Source organism: Anomaloglossus baeobatrachus, chromosome 6 (genome assembly GCF_048569485.1).
Source record: "Anomaloglossus baeobatrachus isolate aAnoBae1 chromosome 6, aAnoBae1.hap1, whole genome shotgun sequence".
In the NCBI taxonomy this organism is placed as follows: Eukaryota; Metazoa; Chordata; class Amphibia; order Anura; family Aromobatidae; genus Anomaloglossus; species Anomaloglossus baeobatrachus.
In genome coordinates, this window is record NC_134358.1 from 12,264,596 (window position 1) to 12,276,663 (window position 12,068).

The window sequence follows — 12,068 nt, forward strand, 5'->3', positions numbered from 1 at the left end:
GGGTCTGTATACACACACTATACACATGGGGGTCTGTATACACACACTATACACATGGGGGGTCTGTATACTAACACTATACACACGGGGGTCTGTATAACACACACTATACACATGGGGGCCTGTATACACACACTATACACATGGGGGCCTGTATACACACACTATACACATGGGGTCTGTACACACACTATATACATGGGGGTCTGTATACACACACTATATACATGGGGGTCTGTATATACACACTATACACATTGGGGGCCTGTATACACACACTATATACATGGGGGTCTGTATACACACTATACACATGGGGGTCTGTATACACACACTATACACATGGGGGCCTGTATACACACACTATACACATGGGGGCCTGTATACACACACTATACACATGGGGGCCTGTATACACACACTATACACATGGGGGCCTGTATACACACACTATACACATGGGGGGTCCTGTATACACACACTATATACATGGGGGTCTGTATACACACACTATATACATGGGGGTCTGTATACACACTATACACATGGGGGTCTGTATACACACACTATACACATGGGGGTCTGTATACACACACTATATACATGGGGGTCTGTAATACACACACTATATACACATGGGGGTCTGTATACACACTATATACATGGGGTCTGTATACACACACTATATACATGGGGGTCTGTATACACACACTATATACATAGGGGGTCTGTATACACTCCCTATACCTGTGGGGGTCTGTATACACACACTATACACATGGGGTCTGTATACACACACTATACACATGGGGGTCTGTATACACACACTATATACATGGGGGTCTGTATACACACACTATACACATGGGGGTCTGTATACACACACTATACACATGGGGGTCTGTATACACACACTATACACATGGGGGTCTGTATACACACACTATACACATGGGGGTCTGTATACACACACTATATACATGGGGGTCTGTATACACACACTATATACATGGGGGTCTGTATACACACACTATACACATGGGGGTCTGTATACACACACTATATACATGGGGGTCTGTATACACACACTATATACATGGGGGGTCTGTATACACACAGCTATACACACAGGGGGTCTGTATACACACACACTATACACACGGGGGTCTGTATACACACACTATATACATGGGGGTCTGTATACACACACTATACACATGGGGGTCTGTATACACACACTATATACATGGGGGTCTGTATACACACACTATATACATGGGGGTCTGTATACACACACTATATACATGGGGGGTCTGTATACACACACTATACACACAGGGGTCTGTATACACACACTATACACACGGGGGTCTGTATACACACACTATACACACGGGGGTCTGTATACACACACTATACACATGGGGTCTGTATACACACACTATACACATGGGGGTCTGTATACACACACTATACACATGGGGTCTGTATACACACACTATATACATGGGGGGTCTGTATACACACACTATATACATGGGGGTCTGTATACACACACTATATACATGGGGGTCTGTATACACACACTATATACACATGGGGGTCTGTACACACACTATATACACATGGGGGTCTGTATACACACCACTATATACATGGGGGTCTGTATACACACACTATATACATGGGGGTCTGTATACACACACTATACACATGGGGGTCTGTATACACACACTATACACATGGGGTCTGTATACACACACTATACACATGGGGGGTCTGTATACACACACTATACACATGGGGGTCTGTATACACACACTATACACATGGGGGTCTGTATACACACACTATACACATGGGGTCTGTATACACACACTATACACATGGGGTCTGTATACACACACTATATACATGGGGGTCTGTATACACACACTATATACATGGGGGTCTGTATACACACACTATACACATGGGGGTCTGCATACACACACTATATACATGGGGGTCTGTATACACACACTATACACATGGGGGTCTGTATACACACACTATATACATGGGGGTCTGTATACACACACTATATACATGGGGGTCTGTATACACACACTATATACATGGGGGTCTGTATACACACACTATATACATGGGGGTCTGTATACCACACTATATACACGGGGGGTCTGTATACACACACTATACACACGGGGGTCTGTATACACACACTATACACACGGGGGTCTGTATACACACACTATATACACATGGGGGTCTGTATACACACACTATATACATGGGGGTCTGTATACACACACTATATACACATGGGGGTCTGTACACACACTATATACACATGGGGGTCTGTATACACACACTATATACATGGGGGGTCTGTATACACACTATACACATGGGGGTCTGTATACACACACTATACACATGGGGGTCTGTATACACACACTATACACATGGGGGTCTGTATACACACACTATACACATGGGGGTCTGTATACACACACTATACACATGGGGGTCTGTATACACACACTATACACATGGGGTCTGTATACACACACTATACACATGGGGGTCTGTATACACACACGTATACACATGGGGGTCTGTATACACACACTATACACATGGGGGTCTGGTATACACACACTATACACATGGGGGTCTGTATACACACACTATATACATGGGGGTCTGTATACACACACTATACACATGGGGGTCTGTATACACACACACTATACACATGGGGGGTCTGTATACACACTATACACATGGGGTCTGTATACACACACTATACACATGGGGGTCTGTATACACACACTATACACACGGGGGTCTGTATACTAACACTATACACATGGGGGTCTGTATACACACACTATACACATGGGGGCCTGTATACACACTATACACATGGGGGCCTGTATACACACACTATACACATGGGGGTCTGTATACACACACTATATACATGGGGGTCTGTATACACACACTATATACATGGGGGTCTGTATACACACACTATACACATGGGGGCCTGTATACACACACTATAAACATGGGGGTCTGTATACACACTATACACATGGGGGTCTGTATACACACACTATACACATGGGGTCTGTATATACACGACACACTATATACATGGGGGTCTGTATACACACACTATATACATGGGGGTCTGTATACACACACTATATACATGGGGGTCTGTATACACACACTATATACACATGGGGGTCTGTACACACACTATATACACATGGGGGTCTGTATACACACACTATACACATGGGGGTCTGTATACACACACTATACACATGGGGTCTGTATACACACACTATATACATGGGGGTCTGTATACACACACTATACACATGGGGGTCTGTATATACACACTATACACATGGGGGTCTGTATACACACACTATACACATGGGGTCTGTATACACACACTATACACATGGGGTCTGTATACACACACTATACACATGGGGGTCTGTATACACACACTATACACATGGGGTCTGTATACACACACTATACACATGGGGTCTGTATACACACACTATATACATGGGGGTCTGTACACACACTATACACATGGGGGTCTGTATACACACACTATACACATGGGGTCTGTATACACACACTATATACATGGGGGTCTGTATACACACACTATACACATGGGGGTCTGTATACACACACTATATACATGGGGGTCTGTATACACACACTATACACATGGGGGTCTGCATACACACACTATACACATGGGGGTCTGCATACACACACTATATACATGGGGGTCTGTACACACACTATACACATGGGGGTCTGTATACACACACTATACACATGGGGTCTGTATACACACACTATATACATGGGGGTCTGTATACACACACTATACACATGGGGGTCTGTATACACACACTATATACATGGGGGTCTGTATACACACACTATACACATGGGGGTCTGCATACACACACTATATACATGGGGGTCTGTATACACACACTATACACATGGGGGTCTGTATACACACACTATATACATGGGGGTCTGTATACACACACTATATACATGGGGGTCTGTATACACACACTATATACATGGGGGTCTGTATACCACACACTATATACATGGGGGTCTGTATACACACACTATACACACGGGGGTCTGTATACACACACTATACACACGGGGGGTCTGTATACACACACTATACACACGGGGGTCTGTATACACACACTATATACACATGGGGGTCTGTATACACACACTATATACATGGGGGTCTGTATACACACACTATACACATGGGGGTCTGTATACACACACTATACACATGGGGGTCTGTATACACACACTATATACACATGGGGGTCTGTACACACACTATATACACATGGGGGTCTGTATACACACACACTATACACATGGGGGTCTGTATACACACACTATACACATGGGGTCTGTATACACACACTATATACATGGGGGTCTGTATACACACACTATACACATGGGGTCTGTATACACACACTATATACATGGGGGTCTGTATACACACACTATACACATGGGGGTCTGTATACACACACACTATACACATGGGGTCTGTATACACACACTATACACATGGGGGTCTGTATACACACACTATACACATGGGGGTCTGTATACACACACTATACACATGGGGGTCTGTATACACACACTATACACATGGGGGTCTGTATACACACACTATACACATGGGGGTCTGTATACACACACTATACACATGGGGGTCTGTATACACACACTATACACATGGGGGTCTGTATACACACACTATACACATGGGGGTCTGTATACACACACTATACACATGGGGGTCTGTATACACAACCACTATATACATGGGGGCCTGTATACACACTATATACACATGGGGGTCTGTATACACACACTATACACATGGGGGTCTGTATACACACTATATACATGGGGTCTGTATACACACACTATATACATGGGGGTCTGTATACACACACTAATATACATGGGGTCTGTATACACACACTATACACACGGGGGTCTGTATACACACACTATACACATGGGGGTCTGTATACACACACTATATACATGGGGTCTGTATACACACACTATACACATGGGGGTCTGTATACACACACTATACACATGGGGTCTGTATACACTCCCTATACACATGAGGGTCTGTATACACACACTATATACATGGGGGCCTGTATACACACACTATACACATGGGGGTCTGTATACACACACTATATACATGGGGGTCTGTATACACACACTATACACATGGGGGTCTGTATACACACACTATATACATGGGGGGTCTGTATACACACACTATACACATGGGGGTCTGTATACACACACTATATACATGGGGTCTGTATACACTCCCTATACACATGGGGGTCTGTATACACACACTATACACATGGGGGTCTGTATACACACACTATATACATGGGGTCTGTATACACTCCCTATACACATGGGGGTCTGTATACACACACTATACACATGGGGGTCTGTATACACACACTATACACATGGGGGTCTGTATACACACACTATACACATGGGGGTCTGTATACACACACTATACACATGGGGTCTGTATACACACACTATACACATGGGGTCTGTATACACACACTATAACACATGGGGGTCTGTATACACACACTATATACATGGGGTCTGTATACACACACTATATATATGGGGGTCTGTATACTAACACTATACACACGGGGGTCTGTATACACACACTATATACATGGGGGTCTGTATACACACACACTATACACATGGGGTCTGTATACACACACTATACACATGGGGGTCTGTATACACACACTATATACATGGGGGTCTGTATACACACACACTATACACATGGGGTCTGTATACACACACTATACACATGGGGGGTCTGTATACACACACTATATACATGTGGGTCTGTATACTAACACTATACACACGGGGGTCTGTATACACACACTATACACATGGGGGTCTGTATACACACACTATATACATGGGGGTCTGTATACACACACTATACACATGGGGGTCTGTATACACACACTATACACATGGGGGTCTGTATACACACACTATACACATGGGGGTCTGTATACACACACTATACACATGGGGGTCTGTATACACACACTATACACATGGGGGTCTGTATACACTCCCTATACCTGTGGGGGTCTGTACACACACACACACACTGAGGATTCGTTACAATGTATCAGTGCAGTTATTTGCCCGATGCCTGGTCTATCTGCAGACACACTGTAACAGCCCCTCAGCTGTGAGCAGGACTAGGCAGGGAAGTTTCCATTCACAGTCAGGCAGCAGAGATGGTATAACCCGGAGATGTGCAGGGTCCGGTGCCCCTCACATCCCTGATCCCCCCATTATTACCTGGACAGGGGGTTCCCACTGAAATCCGCAATCTCCAGGGATTTGCAGAACTTGATACTCTCAGGAATTTCAGGAATGTCTGAAAAAGAGAAACAGAAAATGAAAGAGGACAGTGCTGCGGAGGGACGAGGAGCGGGAAGGGCGCAGGAGTGGGAGGGGCGCGGAGCGGTAGGGGAGCGAGGGGCGCGGAAGCGGGAGGGGCGCGGAAGCGGGAGGGGGCGCGGAAGCGGGAGGGGCGCGGAAGCGGGAGGGGCGCGGAAGCGGGAGGGGCGCGGAAGCGGGAGGGGCGCGGAAGCGGGAGGGCGCGGAAGCGGGAGGGGCGCGGAAGCGGGAGGGGCGCGGAAGCGGGAGGGGCGCGGAAGCGGGAGGGGCGTTGCGCGGGGAAAGGGTGTGGAGGGCGAGGGGTGCAGAGCAGGAGGGGAGCAGGGGAGGAGCGTGGAGTGGGGAGGACCCCGGGGTCTCACCATTGCGGGAGATGTCCAGCTCCACCAGCTGCATGAAGTTGGCCACCTCCGGGGGCAGCCGCTGGATCTCATTGTCGCTCAGCCCCAGCTTCCTCAGATTCAGCAGCCGGAAGAAAGGCTGAAAAGAAAGGAACAGGATCACAGCGAGCGGCAAACGAGGCCGGGCGAGCGGCACATGGGCCACAGGTGGGGACACACGGGCGAGCGAGCGGCACATGGGCCACAGGTGGGGGACACACGGGCGAGCGAGCGGCACATGGGCCAGAGGTGGGCGACACACGGACGAGCGAGCGGCACATGGGCCAGAGGTGGGCGACACACGGACGAGCGAGCGGCACATGGGCCACAGGTGGGGGGACACACGGGCGAGCGAGCGGCACATGGGCCAGAGGTGGGCGACACACGGGCGAGCGAGCGGCACATGGGCCAGAGGTGGGCGACACACGGACGAGCGAGCGGCACATGGGCCAGAGGTGGGCGACACACGGACGAGCGAGCGGCACATGGGCCAGAGGTGGGCGACACACGGACGAGCGAGCGGCACACGGGCCACAGGTGGGCGACACACGGACGAGCGAGCGGCACATGGGGCAGAGGTGGGGGACACACGGGCGAGCGAGCAGCACATGGGCCAGAGGTGGGCGACACACGGACGAGCGAGCGGCACACGGGCCACAGGTGGGCGACACACGGACGAGCGAGCGGCACATGGGGCAGAGGTGGGGGACACACGGGCGAGCGAGCGGCACATGGGCCAGAGGTGGGGGACACACGGGCGAGCGGCACATGGGGCAGAGGTGGGGGACACACGGGCGAGCGAGCGGCACATGGGCCAGAGGTGGGGGACACACGGGGCGAGCGGCACATGGGGCAGAGGTGGGGGACACACGGGCGAGCGAGCGGCACATGGGCCAGAGGTGGGCGACACACGGGCGAGCGAGCGGCACATGGGCCAGAGGTGGGGGACACACGGGCGAGCGGCACATGGGGCAGAGGTGGGGGACACACGGGCGAGCGAGCGGCACATGGGCCAGAGGTGGGCGACACACGGACGAGCGAGCGGCACATGGGCCAGAGGTGGGCGACACACGGACGAGCGAGCGGCACATGGGCCAGAGGTGGGCGACACACGGACGAGCGAGCGGCACATGGGCCAGAGGTGGGCGACACACGGACGAGCGAGCGGCACATGGGCCAGAGGTGGGCGACACACGGACGAGCGAGCGGCACACGGGCCACAGGTGGGCGACACACGGACGAGCGAGCGGCACATGGGGCAGAGGTGGGGGACACACGGGCGAGCGAGCGGCACATGGGCCAGAGGTGGGCGACACACGGACGAGCGAGCGGCACATGGGCCAGAGGTGGGCGACACACGGACGAGCGAGCGGCACATGGGCCAGAGGTGGGCGACACACGGACGAGCGAGCGGCACATGGGCCACAGGTGGGGGACACACGGGCGAGCGGCACATGGGGCAGAGGTGGGGGACACACGGGCGAGCGAGCGGCACATGGGCCAGAGGTGGGGGACACACGGGCGAGCGGCACATGGGGCAGAGGTGGGGGACACACGGGCGAGCGGCACATGGGGCAGAGGTGGGGGACACACGGGCGAGCGAGCGGCACATGGGCCAGAGGTGGGCGACACACGGGCGAGCGAGCGGCACATGGGCCAGAGGTGGGCGACACACAAGGCCAGGCGGGTGGGCAGGCAGCACGAGGCTGGACCTGAGGTGGCACACAAAGCCAGCAGGAACCCGGGCCCGAGGCAGGGGCAAGCACCTGGCCAGAGATGGGCGGGTGGCAGGCAAGTACTGAGGTGATGGCGGCCTCCCCTGCACTGTCAATCACCACACATCGCGAGCCTCCTCTGCCTCCACACCGGAGACCCCATCTCTGCCTTCCCATCACTCCTCGTCCCCCACAGCCCGTACAGAGGGGGCTCCGGGGATAGGGGAGACATTGTCAGGGACCTGCTCACAGCTGAGTGTTTGGTGCAATGTATCAGTGCTGGGTGACGGTGCAGGGTCCTCACTGGGGATGAGTGAATGTATTCGAGGGATTCGCTATCCGGCGGATAATATGGTATTCGATCCGGTACTTTCATTTTCCTTTCTGACTTCCTGGCGCCTTTTTCCAGCCAATGAACACGTCTGTTGTTGCTTGCCCTCACAGTAACGCTGCGGCCATCTTTGTTGTGGTGTTCCTGTGATTGGCCGCACAGCGGCATCGGGGCTATATAAGGCAGCGTCCAGTAGCAGCTCCATAAATGGCTTTTTTTTTTTTACAAACAGGAAGTAGGTCTTTCGGTCCCTCTCTCAGTCGGTCGGTCTCTCCCTCTGTCTCACACTCACCGATCCCCGGCGCTGCACGGCGTTCTCACTGCTCTGGTGACTTTTCTTTTGAAAACGCCGGCCGCTCATTATTCCATCCCGTATTCCCTGCTTCCCCCGCCCACCGGCGCCTATGATTGGTTACATTCAGACACACCCCCTCGCTGAGTGACAGCTGTCTCACTGCAACCAATCACAGCCGCCGGTGGGTGGGTCTATGTAGTGCAGTAAAAATAATTAAAAATACGACGTGCTGTCCCCCCCCCAAATTTTGATACCAGACAAGATAAAGCCACACAACTGAGGACTGGTATTCTTAGGATGGGGAGCCCCCAGCCTAAAAAAAAAATCAGCCACCAGCCGCCTGGAATTGCCGCATCCATTAGATGCGAGAGTTCCGGGACTGTACCTGGCTCATCCCGAATTGCCCTGGTGCGGTGGCAATCGGGGTAATATGGAGTTAATGGCAGCAGCCCATAGCTGCCACTAAGTCCTAGGTTAGTGATGCCAGGCGTCTGTGACACCCCCATGATTAACCTGTGAGTGAAAGTAAATAAACATACACCCGAAAAACCCTTTATTTGGAATAAAAGACAAAAAACACACCCTCTTTCATCACTTTATTAAAATCCCAAAATACCCCTCCAGGTCCGGCGTAATCTACAAGTTCCCGCGACACATACAGCTCTGCTACATGAAGCCGACAGGAGCAGCCGTAGAACACCGCCGCTCCTGTAAGCGAGCAACTGAAGGGAGTCACGCGATCAGCGGTGACGTCACTCAGGTGACCCGCGGCCACCGCTCTCAGGTGGAGGACTGCAGCTGGCTGCGGGTCACCTGAGTGACGGCACCGCTGATCGCGCGGCTCACTGCGGTCACCGGTGAGTCCTTCACCTGTGATCGCAAATCAGGCTCCAGCACAGAAAGAGCAGCGCGATGACAATGAAGTCGGGTGAAGTCTATTCTCATCGCGTGGCTCTATCTGGTAGCCAGCCATGCTCTGCTTGCTGTCAATAAATAGAAATATTCCCCATCATCTCAGCTTGCGGTCAGTGAATGGAAACATTCCACACCATCTCTGCTTACTGTCAGTGAATGGAAATATTCCCCACATCTCTGCTTGCTGTCAGTGAATGGAAACATTCCTCACCATCTCTGCTTACTGTCAGTGAATGGAAACATTCCCCATCATCTCTGCTTGCTGTCAGTGAATAGAAACATTCCCCATCATCTCTGCTTGCTGTCAGTGAATAGAAACATTCCCCATCATCTCTGCTTGCTGTCAGTGAATAGAAACATTCCCCATCATCTCTGCTAGCTGTCAATGAGTGTAAACATTCCCCATCATCTCTGCTAGCTGTCAATGAGTGTAAACATTCCCCATCACCTCTGCTTGCTGTCAATGAGTGGAAACATTCCCCATCATCTCTGCTTGCTGTCAGTGAATAGAAACATTCCCCATCATCTCTGCTTGCTGTCAGTGAATAGAAACATTCCCCATCATCTCTGCTAGCTGTCAATGAGTGTAAACATTCCCCATCACCTCTGCTTGCTGTCAATGAGTGGAAACATTCCCCATCATCTCTGCTTGCTGTCAGTGAATGGAAACATTCCCCATCATCTCTGCTTGCTGTTAGTGAATGGAAACATTTCCCACCATCTCTGCATGCTGTCAGTGAATGGAAGCATTCCCGATCAGCGTTTTGGATGCATTTTTGACAGTGCGGTCCCACTCGGCTCGGCTACATCCCCATAGAGCATGGCTGGCTGCGAGACAGAGCCGTGCGATCAGAATGAACTCTGATGAACTTCACCCGACTTCATTGTCATCCCCCAGCTCTGTGCGTGTGCCGCGGCCTGATTTGCGATCACAGGTGAAGGACTCACCCGTGACCGCAAATTCCCTGAGTGACCGCAGTGAGCCGCGCGATCAGCAGTGCCGTCACTCAGGTGACCCGCGGCCACAGCTGCAGTCCTCCACCTGAGAGCAGTGGCCGCAGGTCACCTGAGTGACGGCACCGCTCACAGCGCGACTCACTTCATTTGCTGCGGGGAGCTGACAGAGAACGGTCGTGGTCTGTGGCCGCTCCCGTCAGCTTCATGTAGCAGAGCTGAGAGCGTCGTGGGACGTCGTGGATTACGCCGGACCTGGAGGGGTATTTGGGGATTTTAATAAAGTGGTGAAAGAGGGTGTTTTTTTTGTCTTTTATTCCAAATAAAAGGATTTTTCGGGTGTGTGTGTTTATTTACTTTGACTTACAGGTTAATCATGGAAGGTATCTCGGGGAGACGTCTGCCATGATTAACCTAAGACTTAAGGCCCCGTCACACTAAGCAACATCGCTAGCAACATCGCTGGTAACGAACAACTTTTGTGACGTTGCTAGCGATGTTGCTGTGTGTGACATCCAGCAACAACCTGGCCCCTGCTGTGAGGTCGTTGGTTGTTGCTGAATGTCCTGGGCCATTTTTTAGTTGTTGCTGTCCCGCTGTGAAGCACAGATCGCTGTGTGTGACAGCGAGACAGCAACAACTAATGTGCAGGCAGCAGGAGCCGGCTTCTGCGGAGGCTGGTAACCAATGTAAACATCGGGTAACCAAGAAGCCCTGTCCTTGGTTACCCGATATTTACCTTTGTTACCAGCCTCCGCCGCTCTCACTGTCAGTGCCGGCTCCTGCTCTGTGCACATGTAGCTGCAGCACACATCGGGTAATTAACCCGATGTGTGCTGTAACTAGAAGAGCAAGGAGCC

The 12,068-nt window shown here is 51.3% G+C and overlaps 1 protein-coding gene across 1 annotated transcript in view; it reads right to left on the bottom strand.

Annotated features, from left to right (window-relative positions):
- SCRIB (scribble planar cell polarity protein) overlaps positions 1 to 12,068 on the bottom strand; it is a 131,652-nt gene that overhangs the window by 103,722 nt on the left and 15,862 nt on the right. Inside the window, exons 2-3 of the mRNA XM_075315980.1 lie at positions 6,981 to 7,098; positions 6,517 to 6,595 (exon numbers count right to left, since the gene is read on the bottom strand). Of these exons, the coding sequence (XP_075172095.1) occupies positions 6,517 to 6,595; positions 6,981 to 7,098 (197 nt within the window). The remainder of the gene's footprint in view (positions 1 to 6,516; positions 6,596 to 6,980; positions 7,099 to 12,068) is intronic.